The 24,148-nt window shown below is 40.4% G+C and overlaps 1 protein-coding gene across 1 annotated transcript in view; it reads right to left on the bottom strand.

Moving 5' to 3' along the window:
- DMD (dystrophin) overlaps positions 1–24,148 on the bottom strand; it is a 2,077,064-nt gene that overhangs the window by 348,620 nt on the left and 1,704,296 nt on the right. The window contains exons 56-57 of the mRNA XM_021677947.1: positions 21,843–22,015; positions 4,206–4,362 (exon numbers count right to left, since the gene is read on the bottom strand). Of these exons, the coding sequence (XP_021533622.1) occupies positions 4,206–4,362; positions 21,843–22,015 (330 nt within the window). The remainder of the gene's footprint in view (positions 1–4,205; positions 4,363–21,842; positions 22,016–24,148) is intronic.

The raw sequence follows: 24,148 nt of genomic DNA, 5'->3' as shown, positions 1-24,148 counted from the left end.
AGGGGAAAAATGAAGGGGGGGAAATCGGAGGGGGAGATGAACCATGAGAGACTATGGACTCTGAGAAACAAACTGAGGGTTCTAGAGGGAGGGGGTGGGGGGATGGGTTAGCCTGGTGATGGGTATTAAAGAGGGCACATACTGAATGGAGCACTGGGTGTTATATGCAAACTATGAATCATGGAAAACTACATCAAAAACTAATGATGTATGGTGATTAACTAACATAATAAAAAAAACACCAAAAACCAAAAAACCAAAAAAAAAACAAACAAAAAAACCAGTGGGCATCAAAATAGCTCTCCCTGGTACACACGGACACTGAGCTGGGAATCAACAGAAAAATCCTGCAGTGAGGAAGGAACTTCCCTCTTTCTTCTTTCTTTCCCTGCCCTTGGTCTCAGTATAAACTAGGGAAGAATGAACAAGGTTAAGATCAGATCACTGATTGATTTTCTGCCTTCCTCCTTCCCTTTCTTCCTTAATTCCTTTGTTTCTTTACCTATTTAGTGTCCACCCCGTACTAGGCACCTTATAAAGTGCTGGGTATAAAAATGACAACCCTCTCCCCAAAAGAAGCCTTCTTGGAGCACATGGTTTAGCGAAGGTGATTGACATGAATCAAAGATTTACACATATACGTGATGACAAAGAATGTTAAGCTGCAGAAGGAAAAGTAGACTGTGTATAACAGCATGTAGAGGAAGATAGGGTCAAATATGGACAGCAGGGAAAAGCTTCCTTGATGTCTGAGCCAAGATGTAAAAGACTATCAGATGTTAGCCAGGAAATTATGAAGGGGTGTATGTAGGTGGAAGGGGCTTCAGACAGAGGACCAGCATGTTCCAAGCACCAAATGAGAAGAACACAGAAAACTGCAGAAACCAAAAGAAGAAGGCATGGCTAGTGGCCAGAGGGCAAGAAGAAGAGTGGTGAGAAAAGAGAAGGTTGGGGCCCTTGCTGAGGAGTTTGGTCTTTTCTCTACAGAATGGGGAAGCCACTACAGAGTGCTAAGATAAGGACTGACGTAATTCAATGTACGTTTTTACATAAATTACTCTGGCTGAAATGTAGACGGCACCGTAGGGTGGCAAGAGTAGACACAGAAAGGTTAGGATAAATGGTCTTCTGTAACTATGGTGACAACTGCAGTAGACAGAGTCAGGAACTATTCTGGAGGCAAACTGACCCAGTGATGTACTGGGCTCATCAAGGGAAGGCTTGGTTTGTCATCCTGAAAAGGTGACTATACTGGTCTGCTCCATCGTTGTTTGGACAGGGGAGAGTATTTAGTTAGATCTTCCAAGCTTTGGGGTTTTGCAGATGGCAGCCACAAAAAGATAATAAAGCACAGGATCTTAGGGTCTTGGGAAAGAGTTATTAAAATGTTTTATAATTGAATCTAAGTTGGATTCGGAGGGAGGCGAAGATAGAGGAGCAGTGGAACTAACATATAGAACACAGAGTCAAAGAAGGGTAGTCAAAGTCCTGAGAAGTCAAAGAAGGGTAACAAGTACATGGGTATCTGAACAAGCCCACTAGCCAAGTGGGGCTTAATTCATTTCAATCTGGTGCATGTGACCCGTAACTCTAGCATCACCATCTCCCCAAATCATGTTACTGGTCATAGGATTCCTGCGTAAAAGGACTGAGAATAAGTCCTAACATTTTACCACTGCTAGCAAGTAACAAAAGCCAAAAACCAGGGATACTGAGGGACTATTTACGACAAGATGCTGGCTAATAGGGACTGTGAAAATTATTTGGACCGAATTCCTCATCTTCACAGCTGAAGAACAAAGTATCAATCACAATCTAACTTATGGAGGAATGTGACTAGTCTCTCCCGACTTCCAGTGCACTTGTTCAATGATTCATCTTTGGTTTCTAGAATTAGACTAAAATTACACCTTTTGTAGAAATTCTGTCTCATTTCTTTGTATCATATAATGCATTCTATTTAAAATGCCCTTCTGTCTCAATGAATGCTCTTCTACACATACACCAGAGTGTTTTGACTATTTATTCAAAGTTAGAACATTAAAAAAATGTCACTATTATATTCCACCTTACCACAGAGCTAATTTAATGTTCCGATTTTATGAAGGGGAATGGCTAAAGAAGAAACTGTCAGTTTCCTCGGCAATTTTTTTCAGAGACTCCTAGATCTTCCCTCATGTTCTCTTCCCTTTGAGTAATCTTCTATATCCTCTTTTCTGGAATAATATAAACCCTTGACTTCTCTTCAAGATGCCACCTTTGGCTGTGTCTCCACAGAGATCTTTCTTTAAGTGTTGAACATATGAAAGTGTTACCGTTTTACCAAACTTTTGTAGTTTGTTAGTCATTTCCTTGGTTTGTTATTGATTTCTGTTCTTGTGCCTTTTATTCTCATTTCAAAAACACTTATCAGTATCCAATGTATGCCAGACACTTTGCTAGGTACTAGGGTCTTGGAGGTGAGCAAGACCAAATCTCTGACTTCCCCACTCAGAGCCTAATAGAGAAAACAGAAATATAAGAAAGAGCGAGCGAGAGAGAGAGCGAGACACACAATTGATCACTGTTAGAAGATGCTAGTGAACAACTTGTTATCTGAAGGCTGGGAAAGTATCCTGCCTATCATATACGAACTGTATACTTGGCCCCCAAATAGGGGATGAATGAATTTTTTTTTTTTTTCTCACAGACGTACTCTGGCTAATAAATGAAGACGAAATGATAGAAATAGGCAATGATCACATTGCAACCCCTAGTCATTGATCATGAACAGCTGCCAAAATCACACATGCAAAAGAGAAAACAAGACATGATACACCTCCTGATAATGGAAGAATACACAACCATCTATGAAGCAGTCTTACCAAAAAAGTCAAACCCAAATATGATCACACCTGTTGAACTGTACTGTTCAATACGGCAGCCAGGAGGCACATTGTACTACCGTGTGCTTGAAATGTGGCCAGTCTGAATTGAGCTGCGCTGTAACCGTACCTTTTTACAGCGTCTGTTGAAATGACAATATATATTATGGTCCGATAGTTCCCTAAGATGTAATCATTAGAGCAAACTGGATGAAACATATAGGGAAACTATACGATTTTTGCAACTCACTGTGCCTCTGTAATTATTTTAAAATAAAAGTCTTTACAAAATATATTTAAGAGACAAATTAACCAAATGCAACATGAGAACCTTATTTCAATTCTTATTTAAACAAAAAAAAATGTTAAAACATTTAAGACATGTATGTTAAAAGTGCTGAGATATTTGTTAGAATAAAATTATTGACATTTAAAAAGCGCTATAGTAACCATGTGGTCACTTTGAAAAAGTGGATCTTTATCTTTTGAGATACTTTCTCAATTATTTGTGAATTAAATGATCCATGCCTGATATTTATTTCAAAATAATAGAGGGCCGGGGGCGCCTGGGTGGCTCAGGTGGTTAAGCAACTGCCTTCGGCTCAGGTCATGATCCTGGAGTCCCTGGATCGAGTCCCGCATCGGGCTCCCTGCTCGGCAGGGAGTCTGCTTCTCCCTCTGACCCTCCCCCCTCTCATGTGCTCTCTCTCTCTCTCATTCTCTCTCTCAAATAAATAAATAAAATCTTTAAAAAAAAAAAAAAAAAAATAATAGAGGGCCGGTAGAGGTCTAGGAGAAGTAAGATTGGCCATGAGCTGGTAATTGTTGAAGTCTTGATGGGTACATGGCTGTTTACTATAGGACTCTGTCCGATTTGGTGTATGTTTTATATTTACCATAATAAAATGTCTTTAAAAATCATTAAAAGAGAAGGGTGACTTCTTAGAGGATATTATTAATGCGGATGCTTTTGACATTTAAAATAACAATGGCTTGGGGGCACCTGGGTGGCTCAGTCATTAAGCATCTGCCTTCAGCTCCGGTCATGATCTCAGGGTCCTGGGATGGAGCCCCGCATCGGGCTCCCGGCTCAGCGGGGAGCCTGCTTCTCCCTCTCCCACTCCCCCTGCTTATGTTCACTCTCTTGCTGTCTCTCTGTCAAATAAATAAGTAAATAAATCTTAAAAAAAATAAAATAACAATGGCTTGGATTATTTATATATGACCCCTGGACTAGTAGAGTGAAGATTTCTAGTCAACTTAATTTCAATCAAAACACATTTCAAAACCGTCACTAAAAAATTTGCTCTGTGCAAGGCACTAGTCGTAAAAATGTCCTACCCTGTGCACATCATTCTGCTTCTGAACTGCTAGAAAGTCGCCTCCGATGGGTGCCTGCCGGCTTAACTCATCATCTTTCAGCTGGAGCCATACCAGAAGTTCCTGAAGAGAAAGGTGCAGACGCTTCCACTGGTCAGAACTGGCTTCCAAATGAGACCTGAAAAGCAGCACGAGCAAACTAGGTCAAAATATCTAGAAGGGTGATTAATGAGTCTACCAATCCCACTGAAGGTATGTTGGTTTGGTTCGTTCCACAGTAGACAGACCTATCGTGAACCGTCTAGCAGTCCTTGGTAAAACTGTAGCTGTCTGCTCTTGAGAGCCATATAATGGGGGCGGGGGCGTTTTGATGGCAGTTTTGAGGGTAGACAGTGTTTAGCCATATGTGTGTTTCCTCATGCAGAATTGTGAGACTTTTGGCATGAAACATACACTGGAATGGATTGCTTTTCCACAGTGTTGCAGTCAACGATTCTTAATGTTTCTGGTAGAAAAAAATGGCTCCCAGTGACTAATATAAACCACTCAGTTTTCAAGTGACTCATGCTAGTACTGGAATTCTTCCTGCTTTGAGAAATGGAAAGGTCTCCCCCCACATTTTGACTTTTCCATTTCTGCACTCTGGGCAGCCTCTTCCATTGACTCCTTCCATCTGGCATCTGTTCCTTTCTGCTCTTCTTCCCATATGCTTCTCCTTTTCCTCCACCCTTCTTTATTCGTGTGCACCTGGGATTTGTTTTCACCGAGTCCCAACATTTTCCGCTTTGTTCCCTTTGTGTAAAATGCACCGAGACAACAACTCACGTGGAAAAGTAAAATCAGACATTTGCCTGAAAGCTTCCCCCCAAACATGAATAATTTAGGCAGGAGAATGAGTGCTTCACCATCAAGTGTATTTAGAACATGTTAATCCATAGAAGCCATTTAAGAATATACAAATGAATGATCTGTGCTATAAAATCCACATTTCACTTGAGGATGAGAAGCTAAATGAGCCAAATATGTCATCATCCGGAAAACAAAGAAGAAACGTGGAATGTTAGCAAAGCTCTATCCTCAGGTAAATCAAGAATTATGCTGCATTACTTATATATTATCAGCAATTACTAATTAATTCATAAAACTTAATGCTGCCTAGAACATAAATATAATATAGTCTCTAGTGCTGCGAAGATTGAAGTGCAAAGCACCCAGGTAGAACAACATTTCCCTTTGCTGTTGGGTAACTTAGCCTGACATTTCAAATACGATTCTCCTGCTGGTCTTAGTCAAACAGAATTGCCAAATAGTGCCTATGCGCTGGAATTAAATTGTTCCAAACTTTCTGAGGGATCGTTTTCTTTCTGAAGGATGATACTTCCAAGTCTTTAAAATGTGCAAATATGATGACCCATAAGCTTAAATTCAAAAAATTCATATTAAGGAAGTAACTGGAAAATCATACAAAGATGTACGTAGAAAAATGTTATTTATAGCATCACTTATGATTGACACAAAGTAGAAACAACTTAAATATGCCATACTAGGGAATCAGTTACATATATAATGGTGAATTCATACAATGCAATGTTCAAATCCCATGAATCCTACGCACTATTCAATGTGATGGCATCAGCAAATATTTAGGGATATGGAAGAGATCACCCTGTCAGTTGCTAAGTGAAAAAACAGGTTCCAAAAATGTCTACAGTCTATTTTTCTAAAATGTTCATGTATGTGTATTTGTGTGCACACACTTGACTCTGTACAAAAAAATTCTGAAATGACAACTAGTGTAGCCCTCACAGGCAGATTTAGAGCTGATTTATTCCTTTGGCTTTCTATTCCAAATTGTCAGAACTGTCTTTCTATTATGAGCAATACAAACGTTATGTCCAAAAAAATGGAAGTCATTTCCATCAGAGGAATTAAACTGTTCAAGACCCTACAGGCATTATTATCTAATAAAGGAATCCAGAAATACCATAAATACCACAAATTCAATATAAGAGCACAGACCGCATAGAGCGTAGAGGTCCTCCTTGGCTGCTTCTGTTTCCTCTCTCTTTCACTTATCGCTCTTTCATGATAAGCCCCAGTGAGAATTCCCTATGCAAGATGTTAGCTGTTTAATGGCACGTAATGCCTACTGGTTACAGGGATTCCCTGGGGTGTCTGAAATTTGCAGCATGGTCCCCTCGAGGGTGAGTGAGGATGTCAAGCGGGGTGTGTGGGAAGGTAGGCAGAGAGGCACAGTCCAGATGTGGATAAGCAGCGCATGGGAGAAGAGGCTCGGGTTAAATAAAGAACCTTTGAGCGCTGCTACGTCCCCATGAGGCCTTGGGAGTAGAGAGAGCAAAAGGTAAGGAAGAATGTAGAGATGCCTAATGCTTGGCCTCCCTCTCTCTGGTGGAGGAAACAAAATAGCCCTGTGGTGGAGAGGTCTGGAGGAGGATAAAGATGCAGAAAGGCAGGCTGCCCACGGTGAGGCATCCAGCTGCAGCTTCGCTCACACAGGGCACTGCTACAACCTTGGCTCTAGATCAAATGGGGTTGACGAATCATTACCAGGTCAATGAAACCCTTTGTGTCCCCAAGAGGAAAACATGGCTCTGAGACCCAGGGAATTCAGTTCTAAAGGAGCTAAGAGCAACTTCAGGGCAGGAGACAGGGAGATTGTTAAGAGCCAGGGAGGCAGGACAGTCCAGAGAGTTAATAGAAGAGCAGAAGAAGGACCCGGGACCTCAGGTGACAAAAGGCTCTCACGAACCTAGAGTGTGGAGTTAGGCAACATTTAGGAATGTTTGATCACCTTAACTCCATATCAAATGACTGTTTCTTTTCCTTGCTAACGCATGAGAGTGGTGACAAGAATGGAAGCAAAAGGCTCACAAAGGACAAGGGATACTGGGTAAGGGTGGGAGAGGAAAAAGGCAGCCAGATAATGGCTTCTGATTGAAATCCACACTTACAAAGATATGCAATCTGAAGCCCTGGTTCTCAAACTTCAGGGGGCATAAGAACCCTGAGAATGGCTTGTGTTAGGTACAGACTCCCAGGTTCTGCCTCCAGGCTTCCTGTACTTTTAACAAGAACCCTCACAACTCAGCAGGGGAACTCCAGGACCGTTCTTTAAGAAAGAATTTCTTGAAGTATTTCCTGTATGCCCTAAACATCACTGGTCGGTCTCCACAGAGCAAAGGTGGCATTTGTCAAGGACATGATTTTGAAGGTGATCTAAATGTAATAAAACACCAAGAGCTCAGAAAACATTTTCCTTGGCTACACTAAGCTTGTGAAGTGTCTTCAAGACACATTTCTAACGCAATTGTTGGAAGGAGCTGCCCTATTTTGATTTTCAAGATCTTATACCAAATATTTCTAAATGATTAACCTATGTTTGTGTTGGGAATGTCTCTCGGGAAAATGTTTCTTTCTATTTGTAATGACTCTTTCATTTTTCCCCCTCCTGGTTTTATCATAGGCCCTTAGGGCTGGAAGGAATCTCATGAGATTTTTGTTCAACCCTCTTGTTTTGCATATGTGGGAGCTGGGATGCAAACGTTTAAATACAGGGCCGAGGCACATAACTTGAGCTGTCCTATTTAGTTAGACATGGGAAATGGAAGCTGCAGACTTTCCTTATGTGAGGAAATCCCCAACCTTCGTGGTTTTCAGCAAATGCTTTGGATCCCTGAGCAAAAAGCCTTCCTACTGATTGGCAAATAAACTCTATTTACCCCTACCTGCTCAATGGAAAATAGACGCGGAGGTTTGAAGGGGCATACTTAGTTCCTATCCATTTTCTATTAATCTTTATTAATAAAGAAAAGAGCTGAAGGGCTACTAGCTTTTAACAAGGCAAGCGTTGATCTTTAATAAGCAGATAATGTTTACAATTTGTAAGGCTGAGGTAAAACGCAGAACCCCTAGGTGTGTCGGGGATACAATGCTTGTCTTTAAGGAACTCTTCAGTGTCAGGGTGCTAAGAATTATAGGGGCTACTGAAGTGATTATTAGTTCTCTAGACACAGATATTTCAAGTATGATTGGGTTGATGCCTAGTTTGAAATCCTTAATAAAACTTTACTCTGAAAGGCATGTATTCTTAAAGCAAAATGTGTTACATTGAATTCCTTTTTCACTGTGACTCCTTTTATAAAACTAATGATGCCCTCCTGTGTATCTTGCGTACCCTTGTATAATAAGATAGCACTTAAGCATATAGAAAGAGAAGGTAAGAATGCAGAAGTAATAAGGAATCATAGACATAAAATGGGAGCTTTGGGGGCTTTAAATAAAGAGAGGGAATTAAACTCAAAGAGAAGTAAACTTTTTTTTTTTTTTTTGTCCAGCTGGGCCATGAACTTCAACTTTCAAACATAATTAACATTCCAAGAGTAAGAGAAAGGAGGTCAGAAATAGTCAATGTCTAAGTTGCATTTTTTCTTCCTCAAAAGTAGAAAGACTGTGCCTCCTTTTGCTCTTTGTTTATTCCCCATCATAGAAAAATCTCTAAGCTATTCTAACTTCTTTTTTTAAATTTTATTTTATTACGTTAATCACCATACATTACATCATTACTTTTTGATGTAGTGATCCATGATTCATTGTTTGCGTATAACACCCAGTGCTCCATTCAGTATGTGCCCTCCTTAATACCCATCACCAGGCTAACCCAACCGCCACCTCCTCCCCTCTAGAACCCTCAGTTTGTTTCTCAGAGTCCATAGTCTTTCATGGTTTGTCTCCCCCTCTGATTTCCCCCCCCCCAAATTTTTCCCTTCCTACTAGCTATTCTAAGTTCTAATACTGATTACTCTCTAAGAGTTTTATTGCTGTTGTGGACTATATCATGTTGGTATTCTTGACTCTCAAATTAGCATTCAGAATTCCATAAAAGTGAGTATTGGCATATAACATTACAAGTTTTTCTCCCAAGTATAAAAACCTCACAGAATGTAAATTTTGCTGAAATTATGTTGACAACACATGTGCTTCTCATAGTTAATAGTATATACAATAATCTGGAAAATATAATCTGGTGACAGATTGAATTGAAATCTGCATACATATTTCTTATGGAAAAAATTCACTAGGCTGATTCCCAAATTATTAATATTTTCAAAATTAAAATGCAAGATTGTGGAAATGGAATATTTTAGAATGAGAAACGCTTTCTTTGATCGCAATTCTGATGTTGGATAATGTCATCAATAACTCTGTGTGTGTGTGTGTGTGTGTGTGTGTGAATGTGCACATGCATGTATGTATGCATGCAAGTAAAAATTTTTTACTTTATTTTTCTCCCACCTAAAACAATTAGTGTTTTGTTTTGTTCGGTGGCACTCAACTCTCACTGAGTATTTACTTCTCCTTCTACCTCTTCGACACAATGCGATGTGATAATGCATATGGAACAGATGGCATATACTTTCCTTGAACTAAATTATGAGATGGTACTATACAATTTCAATTAAAGGATTCTTTTCTCTCCAAGACATCTTATTTACTTTTTCTTACACCATATCTTTGAACTTAATCAGTGCCATTCCAATATCAGGAAACCAATGTAGAAAATTTCAATAATTTGCCTAGATTCATAAAAAGTAACTGCAGAATTAAAAACAATAGGTTGGTAGACTTGCTAGGGAAATTGAAGAGACCGCCTGTGTCTCTAGTCAAATCTCATCATTTCAGTCAGGGAGAATATTGTAGTCTGAAGCAGTTAAGCGATGTGCTCAAGATCCTATGCTAGGCAGTTAATAACAGAGTCAGAAGAGAAAGTAGGTCGCCCAAATACTGGTCCAGGACTCCTTCTACTCTACCTCACTGACTCATTTAGAGCTTGGATAGATTAGCCAGACAGAAAGTCAATAAGGAAACGGTGGCTTTGAATGACACATTAGACCAGATGGCCTTAAAAGATACATACAGAACATTCTACCCCAAAACAGCAGAATACACATTCTTTTCAAGTGCACATGGAACACTCTCCAGGACAGATCATGTGATAACCCACAAAACAAGTTTCAAAAAATTTCAGAAGACTGAAATCGTATCAAACATTTTTTCTGACCACAACAGGATGAAACTAGAAATCAATCACAAGAAAACAACTGCAAGAAACACAAACATGTGCAGGCTAAGCAACGTGCTACTAAACAACCAATAGGTCTATGAAAAAGTCAAAGAGGAAGCCAAGAAATACCTGAAGGCAAATGAAAATGAAAACACAGTGGTCCAAGACCCTTGGGATGCAGCGAAAGCAGTTCTAAGAGGGAAGTTTATAGCGATACAGGCCTACCTCAAGCAGCATGAGCAAGCTCAAATAAATAATTTAATCTTACTCCTAAAGGAAGTAGAAGAACAAAGCCCAAAGTCAGTAGAAGGTAGGAAATAATAAAGATCAGAGCAGAAATAAATGAAATAAGAGACTTAAAAATAATACAAAATATCAATGAGACTAAGAGCTGGTTTTTTGAAAGGATAAACAAAATATACAAACCTTGAGTCAGATTCATCAAGCACGAAAAGAAGGAGGAGTCACTATTTACCTGGCTGGAGAGATACCATGATCACAAAAAAGGGAGGACTTGAATAAAATCAGAAATAAAAGAGGAGCTACTATGGACATCACAGAAATACAAAGGATTGATTATAAAAGATTACAAATTATATGCCAACAAATGGGACAACCTAGAAGAAACAAATGAATTCCTAGAAACATACAGTCCTCTGAGACTGAATCAAGAAGAAATAGAAAACGTGAACAGACCGATTCCTAGCAATGAAACTGAATCGGTCATCAAAAAACTCCCAACAGACAAAAGTCCAGGACCAGACACAGGTGATTCCTACCAAATATTTAGAGAAGGGTTAATACCTATCCTTCTCAAAGTATTCCCCCGAAACAGCAGAGCTTGGAGTTTTTTATTTATCTAATTTAGCTGGAGGCAGCAAGCACAGCCCTCTGAAACAACTCATGAATACTTAAAGGAACGTGCCATCCAGTGTAAATGAGAATAGTACAGGGAAGATCTCAAAGTGAAGGAACAGTCAGAGAGGAAAAGATTCAGTGTGGGATTTGGGTGAAAAGGTGAAGGATGAGAGGAGGGATGGAGTTCCAAGTGTGAGGACCAGCAAATGTACATACTCACACAGGCTAGTGAGAAAACCGGTGGAGAGCAGCAATGGGGTTAAAAAGCAGAATCTCCTCGGCTCAGAGAACCCATGCTGGGGAACGACTAGATTGCTGCTCAGCGAGGGAGGAACTGGGAGGCAGAGGAAGAACAGGAAAGAGAAGGGATTATCAGGGTCTTATCAGGTGGAGAGTAGAGGGGCCACTAGATTCTGATAACTACACATCAATTTCATAAGAGCAATGATTTTTCTCTTGCCTGTTTTGTTCAGTTGTATCCTCAGTGCCTAGAAGAGTGCCAAGTACACAGTAAAGACTCAGTAAATATTTGTGGAATGAAAAGAATAAATGAATGAATGAGTAAAATATGGTCACCGACAAGACTGAAGTTCTTGAGCAAGGGAATAATGAGCTAGAAATGTCCAAGGAAGAATAGTTTTGTAACTGTGTTATGGATGATATCAATGCATAAAGGAACATAGACAAATCTATCAATATAAAACGACATGATGGAGACTTAGGTAAGAATCATAATCACAGGCCGAGAAAAGACATAGGGCAGAAGGAAAATAAATGGAGGGAAAGGGACATAATATGGACTTGGAACTGGAAGCACAAGGATACCTCTTATGAGCCAACAGAATGCAAAGGGATACTTCAAAATCATTTGGATTCCAAACAGGTGATGGGGATTAAGGAGGGCACTTGTCCTGATGAGCGCCGGGTGATGGATGGAAGCATTGAATCACTAAATGTTACACCTGAAACTAATATTACACTGTCCCATTAACTACCTGGAATTTCAATAAAAACTTAAAAAAATGGACACCTGTGTAATTAAGTACTGATGTTTCTATACTTTGAAGTAGAAAAATGGCTTCAGAATCCCTTTTAAGACAACAAACCAACTGGCATCCTTTGTAGGATGATGTGTAATAGCCTGGGCAAACACAGGGCTGTTTCTCTGGGCTATCTTTGCAACTAGTTTTTGGTTGTGGTGACTTTTCACTATAAAATAAGGCTGATGGAGGAACTGACCAGACTCACAGAGCCAGCTTCTAAGCGTCATGAATGGTTCTGTGTCTAACGCTTCCGGGGTCCGGCTCTCCTGCCTCATCACCATCACCAATCGCTGCCTGTACTGGGCTGCTTTCAGCTGAAGCCTGCCATTCAGTCCAGACTGACAGATATCCTTATTTCAACAATGTGTCAGGAAAGAGACTGAAGCACTCTGATGTGAAGAATTATTTCTTTGTTTTGTTTTGTTTTGTTTGGTAAGTGAGTGCTTATAACACAAAGGGTATTATGAGAGAGATCTAGTTAGAAGCTGAAACTGTTGATCGGAATATTTAAATCCCGGAATTTGCAGCACCTTAGATAAGCCAAGGTAACTGTTTTCTACTTGATTAACGACAGCAAGAATTAAACTGCAGGGGCTAGCATATGGGAAACTGCTGAGAAGGAAGAGCCCATATTTTGGCTGACACGCTGTTTGCCGCTTTCGATTCTCCTTTCATTTCATCAAGTTCACATGAAGGAGAGGAAAGGCACTGAGTGATGTGCAGAACAGTTAGAGCACCTTTCTTTTTTCTTCCCTGCAAAAAAGAATAACTTTCTTCTCTTTTACTTTATCCGCCAATATCTTTCCCATTTCACACGTCTCATTACTTTTTAATGACAGAGGTTATGAAAGTGGCCTTTTGTCATTATGCATATGACCTCTCTTCGAGTTTAAGCCATGGGAAGCGAATGGAGTATCGCTGCCTTTGAAAATGCCACTGCCCATTGTTGTCCCCAACGCATCCTCAACACATTGGTACAAATGTCATGGACCAAACACGGAGATAAAAATGAGCGTCTTGGAAGCTGGGGTGCAAACTTGAGAGGAAAACCTTATAGGTAAAAAAAAAAAAAAAAAATCCTTGATAGGAGCAAGATGGCGGAGGAGTAGGAGACCTGGATTTCGTCTCCTCTCAGGAATTCAGCTGGATAGGGATCAAACCATTCTGAACACCTTCAAACTCAACAGGAGATCGAAGAAAAGAAGAGCAACAACTCTCTCATCAGAAAAGCGACCACTTTCTGGAAGGTAGGACGTGCGGAGAAGTGAATCCGAGGCGATATTCGGGAGGATAGACGGCGGGGGAGGGGCCTCCGGCCGCCGCTGCTGGCAAGTGATAGAGCCGCGGAGCACAAAATCGGAACATTGAAAAGTCTGCTCCGCTGAGGGACGTCACTCTGGTGGCTAAGCGGGGGGTGGAACCCTCCGGGACAGTGTGGCCTCAGGACCCTCGGGGTCACAGAAAGACCGGGGGTGCCTGAGTGCGGCAGAGCTCCCAGGTAACGGAGCAGGGAAGCCGGCTGCAGAGGCAGAGCCCAGGCGCGGGCTCTCAGCTCGGGGTTGCCATAAACCATGATCCGCGGCACAGTCGGGCCACTGCTCCTCCAGCAGGGACCCAACAAGCGGCAGATCCGGGGAGACTCACCTTCCTCCCTGGGAGGAGCCGCGCGGGAGTGCACCGCAGGGATCTGCTGGGTTTGGAGACTCCACCCGGGGTCGGGTGCCAGAGATAGAAACGCGCGGTCACAGGCCGGGTGAGCACGGAGTGCGGCTGGAGACCGGGGAGACGGGAGTGACTGACGGCTTTTCTCTGGGGGCTCACTGAGAAGCGGGGCCCCGAGTTCCCGGCTCCTCCGCGGTGGAGATTGGGAGGCCGCCATTTTCACTCTCCGCCTCCAAAGCTGTACGGAAAGCTCGCAGGGAACAAAAGCCCCGGAGAGCAAACCTGAGCAGATGACTTAGCCGGGAGGGGGCAAGGGCGGGGCAATTGCGCCTCTGGCAGAGACATTTGGAAACCACGGCAACAGGCCCCTCCCCAGAAGATCAGCGAGAACAGCCAGCCAAGACCAAGTTTACCGATCAATGAGAACGGCAGAACTCCAGCGCTAGGGGACTACTGCACATAGAATTCATGGCTTTTTTACCATGATTCTTTAGTCTTTCAAAGTTAATTTTTTTTAACTGTCTTTTTTTCTTTTTGAATTTTTCTTTTTCCCTTTTTCAACCAACATCTTATCAATCCCTTTTTTTAAAAAAACATTTTTATTTTTCATTTTTAGAGTCATATTCTATCCCTTCATAGTAGTTACCCGTATTTTTGGCTTATATATATAAGTTGTTCTCTCTTTAAAATTTTGAGATAGTTTCTTCTAACAGATTAAAATATACCCTAAATCTCTAGTATATGGTGTTTTCTATTCCCCTGCCTGATCACATCCTCTCCCTTTTTTTTTCTTTTTTTAATCCTCTTCTTTCTTTTTTTCAAACAACTTATCAATTCCTTTTATAAAATTTTTTATAATTTCCATCTTTACAATCATATTCCATCCCTTCATCATATCAACCCTTATTTTTGTACATATATAAGTTTTTCTTTCTTTAAAATTTTGGGAGGCACTTTCTTCTAAAAGACCAAAATACACCCCAAATCTAGTGTGTGGAACTGATCTATATACCAGCCTGATCATATTTGATCACATTCTGGTTTTGTTGTTGTTGTTGTTGTTTTGTTTTGTTTGTTTTTGTTTTTATCTTTTTCTTTTTCTTTTTTCTCTCTTTCCCTTTCTTTTCCCACTGCTTCAAGTCTTTTCTGATTTGTTTAGAGTATATTTTCTGGGGACGTTGTTACTCTGCTAGCATTTTGTTCTCTCATTAATCTATTCTCCTCTGCACAAAATGACAAGACGGAAAAAATCACCTCAACAAAAAGAACAAGAGGTAGTACCGACTGCCAGGGACCTACTCAATACGGACATTAGTACGATGTCAGATCTAGAGTTCAGAATCATCACTTTAAAGATACTAGCTGGGCTTGAAAAAAATATGGAAGTTATTAGAGAAACCCTTTCTGGAGAAGTAAAAGAACTAAAATCCAACCAAGTAGAAATCAAAAAGGGTATTAATGAGGTGCAATCAAAAATGGGGGCGCTAACTGCTAGAATAAATGAGGCAGAAGAGAGAATCAGTAATATAGAAGATGAAATGATGGAAAATAAAGAAGCTGAGAAAAAGAGAGATAAACAACTACTGGATCACGAGGGCAGAATTCGAGAGATAAGCGATACCATAAGACGAAACAACATTAGAATAATTGGGATCCCAGAAGAAGAAGAAAGAGAGAGAGGGGCACAAGGTATAATGGAGCAAATTATAGCAGAGAACTTCCCTAATTTGGGAAAGCAAACAGGCATGAAAATCCAGGAAGCACAGAGAACCCCTCTCAAAATCAATAAAAATAGGTCAACACCCCGACATCTAATAGTAAAACTTACGAGTCTCATAGACAAAGAGAAAATCCTGAAAGCAGCTCGGGAGAAGAGATATGTAACCTACAAGGGTAGAAACATTAGATTGGCAACAGACCTATCCACAGAGACCTGGCAGGCCAGAAAGGACTGGCAGGATATATTCAGAGCACTAAATGAGAAAAATATGCAGCCAAGAATACTCTATCCAGCTAGGCTCTCATTGAAAATTGAAGGAGAGAGAAAAAGCTTCCAGGACAAACAAAAACTAAAGGAATTTGCAAACACAAAACCAGCCCTACAGGAAATCTTGAAAGGGGTCCTCTAAGCAAAGAGAGAGCCTAAAAGCAATATAGACCAGAAAGGAACACAGACAATATACGGTAACAGTCACCTTACAGGCAATACAATGGCACTAAATTCCTATCTTTCAATAGTTACCCTGAATGTAAATGGGCTCTATGCCCCAATCAAAAGACACAGGCTATCAGACTGGATTAAAAAACAAGACCCATCGATATGCTGTCTGCAAGAGACTCATTTTAGACCCAAAGACACCCCCAGATTGAAAGTGAGGGGGTGGAAAACCATTTACCATGCTAATGGACACCAAAAGAAAGCTGGGGTGGCAATCCTTATATCAGACAAATTAGATTTTAAACCAAAGACTGTAATAAGAGATGAGGAAGGACACTCTATCCTACTTAAAGGGTCTATCCAACAAGAAGATCTAACAATTGTAAATATCTATGCCCCTAACATGGGAGCAGCCAATTATATAAGGCAAATAATAACAAAAGCAAAGAAACACATTGACAACAATACAATAATAGTGGGGGACTTTAACACCCCCCTCACTGAAATGGACAGATCGTCTAAGCAAAAGATCAACAAGGAAATAAAGACTTTAAATGACACACTGGACCAAATGGACTTCACAGACATATTCAGAACATTCCATCCCAAAGCAACGGAATACACATTCTTCTCTAGTGCCCATGGACCATTCTCCAGAATAGATGACATCCTAGGTCATAAATCAGGTCTCAACCGGTACCAAAATATTGGAATCATTCCCTGCCTATTTTCAGACCACAATGCTTTGAAACTAGAACTCAATCACAAGAGGAAAGTTGGAAAGAACTCAAATACATGGAGGCTAAAGAGCATCCTACTGAAGAATGAATGGGTCAACCAGGAAATTAAAGAAGAATTAAAAAAATACATGGAAACCAATGAAATGAAAACACAACTATTCAAAATCTTTGGGATGCAGCAAAGGCAGTCCTAAGAGGAAAGTATATAGCAATACAAGCCTTTCTCAGGAAGCAAGAAAGGTCTCAAGTACACAACCTAACCCTACACCTAAAGGAGCTGGAGAAAGAACAGCAAATAAAGCCTAAACCCAGCAGGAGAAGAGAAATAATAAAGATCAGAGCAGAAATCAATGAAATAGAAACTAAAAGAACAGTAGAACAGATCAACGAAACTAGGAGCTGGTTCTTTGAAAGAATTAACAAGATTGATAAACCCCTGGCCAGACTTATCAAAAAGAGAAGAGAAATGACCCAAATCAACAAAATCATGAATGAAAGAGGAGAGATCACAACCAACACCAAAGAAATACAAACAATTATAAGAACATATTATGAGCAACTCTATGCCAGCAAATTAGATAACCTGGAAGAAATGGATGCATTCCTAGAGATGTATCAACTACCAAAACTGAACCAGGAAGAAATAGAAAACCTGAACAGACCTAGAACCACTAAGGAAATTGAAGCAGTCATCCAAAATCTCCCAAAAAACAAAAGCCCAGGGCCAGATGGCTTCCCAGGAGAATTCTACCAAACATTTCAAGAAGAATTAATACCTATTCTTCTGAAACTGTTCCAAAAACTAGAAATGGAAGGAAAACTTCCAAACTCATTTTATGAGGCCAGCATTACCTTGATCCCAAAACCAGACAAAGACCCCATCAAAAAGGAGAATTACAGACCAATATCCCTGATGAACATGGATGCAAAAATTCTCACCAAAATACTAGCCAATAGGATCCAACAGTACATTAAAAGGATTATTCACCATGACCAAGTGGGATTTATCCCTGGGCTGCAAGGTTGGTTCAACATCCGCAAATCAATCAATGTGATACAATACATTAACAAAAGAAAGAACAAGAACCATATGGTCCTCTCAATAGATGCAGAAAAAGCATTTGACAAAGTACAGCATCCTTTCTTGATCAAAACTCTTCAGAGTATAGGAATAGAGGGTACATACCTCAATATCATAAAAGCCATCTATGAAAAACCTACAGCAAATATCATTCTCAATGGGGAAAAACTGAGAGCTTTCCCCCTAAGGTCAGGAACGCGGCAGGGATGTCCACTATCACCACTGCTATTCAACATAGTATTGGAAGTCCTAGCCACAGCAATCAGACAACAAAAAGAAATCAAAGGCATCCAAATTGGCAAAGAAGAAGTCAAACTCTCACTCTTTGCAGATGATATGATACTTTATGTGGAAAACCCCAAAGACTCCACCCCAAAACTGCTAGAACTCATACAGGAATTCAGTAAAGTGGCAGGATATAAAATCAATGCACAGAAGTCAGTGGCATTCCTATACACCAACAATAAGACAGAAGAAAGAGAAATTAAGGAGTCGATCCCATTTACAATTGCACCCAAAACCATAAGATACCTAGGAATAAATCTAACCAAAGAGGCAAAGGATCTGTACTCAGAAAACTATAAAATACTCATGAAAGAAATTGAGGAAGACACAAAGAAATGGAAAAACATTCCATGCTCATGGATTGGAAGAACAAATATTGTGAAGATGTCAATGCTACCTAGAGCAATCTACACATTCAATGCAATCCCCATCAAAATACCATCCACTTTTTTCAAAGAAATGGAACAAATAATCCTAAAATTTGTATGGAACCAGAAAAGACCCCGCATAGCCAGAGGAATGTTGAAAAAGAAAAGCAAAGCCGGCAGCATCACAATTCCGGACTTCCAGCTCTATTACAAAGCTGTCATCATCAAGACAGCATGGTACTGGCACAAAAACAGACACATAGATCAATGGAACAGAATAGAGAGCCCAGAAATGGACCCTCAACTCTATGGTCAACTTATCTTTGACAAAGCAGGAAAGAATGTCCAGTGGAATAAAGACAGTCTCCTCAACAAATGGTGTTGGGAAAATTGGATAGCCACATGCAGAAGAATGAAACTGGACCATTTCCTTACACCACACACAAAAATAGACTCCAAATGGTTGAAAGACCTCAATGTGAGACAGGAGTCCATCAAAATCCTAAAGGAGAACACGGGCAGCAACCTCTTCAACCTCAGCCGAAGCAACTTCTTCCTAGAAACATCGCCAAAGGCAAGGGAAGCAAGGGCAAAAATGAACTATTGGGACTTCATCAAGATAAAAAGCTTTTGCAAAGCAAAGGAAACAGTCAACAAAACCAAAAGACAACCAACAGAATGGGAGAAGATATTTGCAAATGACATATCAGATAAAGGGCTAGTATCCAAAATCTATAAAGAACTCATCAAACTCAACACCCAAAGAACAAAGAATCCAATCAAGAAATGGGCAGAAGACATGAACAGACATTTTTCCAAAGAAGACATCCAAATGGCCAACAGACACATGAAAAAGTGCTCAATATCGCTCGGCATCAGGGAAATCCAAATCAAAACCTCAATGAGATACCACCTCACACCAGTCAGAATGGCTAAAATTAACAAGTCAGGAAACGACAGATGTTGGCGGGGATGTGGAGAAAGGGGAACCCTCCTCCACTGTTGGTGGGAATGCAAGCTGGTGCAGCCACTCTGGAAAACAGTATGGAGGTTCCTCAAAAAGTTGAAAATAGAACTACCATATGATCCAGCAATTGCACTACTGGGTATTTACCCCAAAGATACAAAAGTAGGGATCCGAAGGGGTACGTGCACCCCGATGTTTATAGCAGCAATGTCCACAATAGCCAAACTGTGGAAAGAGCCAAGATGTCCATCGACAGATGAATGGATAAAGAAGATGTGGTATATATATACAATGGAATATTATGCAGCCATCAAAAGGAATGAGATCTTGCCATTTGCAACGACGTGGATGGAACTGGAGGGTATTATGTTGAGTGAAATAAGTCAAACAGAGAAAGACATGTATCATATGATCTCACTAATATGAGGAATTCTTAATCGCAGGAAACAAACTGAGGGTTGCTGGAGTGGGGGGTGGGGTGGGAGGGATGGGGTGACTGGGTGATAGACACTGGGGAGGGTATGTGCTCTGGTAAGCGCTGTGAATTGTGCAAGACTGTTGAATCTCAGATCTGTACCTCTGAAACAAATAATGCAATATATGTTAAGGAAAAAAAAAAAAAGAAGAAGAAGAAGGTAGCGGGAGGGGAAGAATGAAGCGGGGGAAATCGGAGGGGTAGACGAACCATGAGAGACGATGGACTCTGAAAAACAAACAGGGTTCTAGAGGGGAGGGGGGTGGGAGGATGGGTTAGCCTGGTGGTGGGTATTGAGGAGGGCACATTCTGCATGGAGTACTGGGTGTTATGCACAAACAATGAATCATGGAACACTTCATCTAAAACTAATGATGTAATGTATGGGGATTAACGTAAGAATAAAAATTAAAAAAAAAATTAAAAAAAAAATCCTTTCCTACTCTTAGAAATATCTGTCTCTCTGCCATCCTTTCACTTAGTATGTATTTATATGTCAAAGTTAGGTGAGTCTTACCTTTTCCTTTCTGCTTTATACTCTACAGGATAATATGATGGTTAAAAGCCCAGACCCTGGAGCCGGACTCCCTGTATTCAATCTCGGATCTGCCACTTACTAACTAAATGACCTTAGGAAAATTATTTAGCCCCTCTGTACCTCACTTTCTTTAAATATAAAGACAGAATAATAACAGAGCCTATCATGTAGGGCTGCTGAGAGCATGAAATGGGTCAAGAAATATAAAGTGCCCAGGGCATGTAAGGATATGTGATATGCTGTGCGTTAGTTGCTATCATTCTTATTTCACATTAAGTACAGGTTTTTACAAGAGTGCTTTTGAATTACAAAATTTCAGTGACATTTTCCCTCATTACTGAAGTAAATATGCTGTATGTCAAAAGTCTAGCCAATTTAGAAGAAATGTAAAGAAGAAAAAGAAATCTCCATTCTGTAATCTTATGACCTAAAGGTAGTACCTCCTCCCAGGGTTTAGCGCGCTCCCTCATAACCACTGCGATGCCCATTCGCCCTCTTCTACCACCCTCCACTCCGACCTCTCTTCTAGACACAAAGGAAAGCACAATACATTTTTATAAAGACATGTGAATTAGGACAAGCAACTGATCAGAAAGCAGGAGACCTGACTTCCACTCCCTGTACTTCCCATGTCATTTACGTGACATGGGAAGTTTTGTAAGTTACATGGACTGATCCACAGGGCATTTCACTTAACCATCCCTGCTCTTTGCCCCTCCACTAAACCATCTCGCAAGGGGTACAGCAAGAGCTTCACTCTGTGCTCCTTACAACAATGCTGAGCTGCATCCATTAGCTTCTCAGGAGAAAGGTGATACAAAGAAAGGGGCAACAATACAAAAGAGGAGAGTAGAGAACAACAGAACACTTAGTCTCCAGAGGACACCCTGACAAAACTGAGAGGGAGCTAAGACCAGAAGTTTCTATAATCTCTCCCTAGCGGCAGGCGCTATGGAGAGGTCTCCTTGAGAAAGTGTTAATTACAAGGCGTTAGGGTATTTAAGGAATGTCCTCTGTTATGCATTTAGAGTAATGCCAAAGAAAGAATTCCATGATAAACATACGTTAATTTTATCACTTTTTGTATAATCTTGTGGTAAGCCAAGAGAGAACTCTATCAAATTAGGATAGCTGTGTTCCTCATTTAAATTCACTCTAATGTCTTAATATGCATCTCTCCCATGGTTATAAAACATCGCCATTTTAATCTAATCTGAACCCTCAAGTATCATCTCCATACTAAGCAAATGAATGATTCATTTATTCAAAATAAAATGAATCATTCCAAAATTGGGTGATTTACATAAACATATGAGATATTAGCCACTCGAGCTAGGAAAGGGAAGGAACTCTTTCCATTTTAATTCATTTCTGGCTTTTTTGCCCCCGATCTTTTCCTACCTAATGTTGAGAGACTTTTTCCGAAGCTCACTCCACTTGAAGTTCATATTGTCCAAACGTCTTTGCAACAGGGCTGCATCATCAGAACCTTCCAGGGATCTCAGGACTTTCTGGCCATTTTCATCCAGGTTGTGATACATATCTGTGTGAGCTTCAATTTCTCCTTGGAGGTCCTACGAGACAGCAGGAAGAAGAACACGGGCGGATTTACCAAACAAGAGAGACTGGCTAACTGTGAGTCTGGAGAACTGTAAAAAATAAACTGCTCGTTCAAAAGACATTTCAATTGGGCCAACTAACAAGAAGATGCACCTCCAACTCACTCTTCTTGGGGCATTATCTCTTCATGTTATTACGTAGATTGGCAGTGGACATCTTATTAGGTCTAATAACTTTGTTCCTTTAGAATATGAATTGGAACATGATGCATCTGCAACTTTACAAATTTTCTAAGTTACATGGACTGATCCACAGATGAAAGATGATATTTTCTGGAAGTGATATGAAATAAAATTCCGTGATGAAGTACACCCCAGGGCCAATAATTTCATTACACTATGGGTTAAGTCATATTTTCCATGCACCTAAGTAATCTGTAGAGTTGATTCGGACCATAAAAGCATGGAGAGACCAATAAACAAGGTTGTGCTCAGTCCACAGCTCCAGCACACTAATGGGATTCTATCGTAGGAGAGCATCTTCTTGACAATACACATTAAGTTCACCTTGGCATCATAGCATCACACATTTATTACAGCATCATACATTTATTAGTAAGATTTCGCATTTAAAATACCGTAGTATTTTTAGGCTTGACAGGTAGAAAGTGCACAGGACCTTGATAAGAGTTATGATAAGTGATTACACATTCAACCTCATTTGTATATACACAGATCAAGAAAATTATCACAGTAGAAGAATCTGACCTTTACATGGTATGTCTTCCTGTGTAACATTTTCAGCTTGAACCGGGGACTACAGCACTGATCCTGTTGCATAGCAATCCTGAGAAAAACCAGCGACTGCAAGAGCCCTGCTTTAAAATGCCAACTTTGCTTACATTCTGTTGACAGAATAAATTTCAGAGCACAGTCCTCACCAGTCAATAATAATAAACAGCCACTTTGTACTCCTCACTAAACGGTGGCCAGGCCCGTGGGTGTGGGAGGGACCTCAAAGAGAGGAGGCCTGGAATATGCAACTGACAGTTTATATTAAACAGCCAACTTTTCTTATCATTTTGCCATTATAAGCCAGAGACATTATAAATTCATTTTATATATGTGTTTCCCTCCTTGTTCCCAACAGAACAGTCAAAGCCAAAGGAACATTCCTTAGAGAGCTGCCGGGGACCAGAATTCCTTTCTGCCTACACAATGAATGGAGGCTTTGTACATTATCTGACTTGCTTTTAGAGATTTGTATGCTTCTGTTCAACAAGTTGAAAAATTCATTCTGAAGCTCTGAACAATTGGATTGATTTGTGTAACTAGGAACTCTTTTTTTCCCGCTCCCTCTTTCTGAAATGGAATTAAATTACTCTTCTGAGGTAAGGGGGCAGTGGCAGCAGTAACATGTTAGCAGTTCTGAAGAACTGGCCTGCGATTTCAGTCACTGACTCTTAGACTCGGAATGTCGCACAAGTCAGGTAGATGAATGATGAATGTCTCCTGTCACTCTTTTTGGCAGCCAAAGTATCACGGATAGACCCTAAACAGAACTCCGTCCCATTCTCTGTGATGGGAAGTCATGAGGGAGAATATGGATCGAAGGACATCCAACGTTGAAAGAAGCGAAATACTCCAACAGACCAAGCAGCTTCTATCTCTATCCTGTCACAAACAGGCTCCTTCTGGAAGGAAATAGCCTGATTCTGAAACTAGCTCATGTGGTAGAAAACTGGTTTTGGGCTTCTTGCAGAACAGAGTCTGATCAAACAAACATACGTCTCTTCTATGTGTGTGTACCTACATGGCAAAACCTGCCCTCCTGAATTTGCCACTTCTTCAGGAAAAGAGAAAAGTGAGGTTAATTTATCTAAATAAACCAGGACTCCAAAGCAAACAGATCCAAGTTAGCCACATAATTTCCCCACTTTTCTCTTTTTACTTTACTGTTCTTCTTTGTTATACTTGATTGAAAACTTTGCCTCAGAGGACACACTTAGATTGAAACCAAACCTGTAGTTGTTCAAGAAAATAAGATATATTCTGACTAATTCCACCAGCTTTATTCATTAACATGCATATAAATGAGAGTTAACTTGAATTTTTATATCCTGCATTGAGCTCAATCAATAGTTCCTC

This window comes from Neomonachus schauinslandi, chromosome X, assembly GCF_002201575.2.
Source record: "Neomonachus schauinslandi chromosome X, ASM220157v2, whole genome shotgun sequence".
Lineage (NCBI taxonomy): Eukaryota > Metazoa > Chordata > Mammalia > Carnivora > Phocidae > Neomonachus > Neomonachus schauinslandi.
The sequence above is the reverse complement of the archived record's forward strand: the minus strand, read 5'-3'. Positions and strand labels throughout refer to the sequence as shown.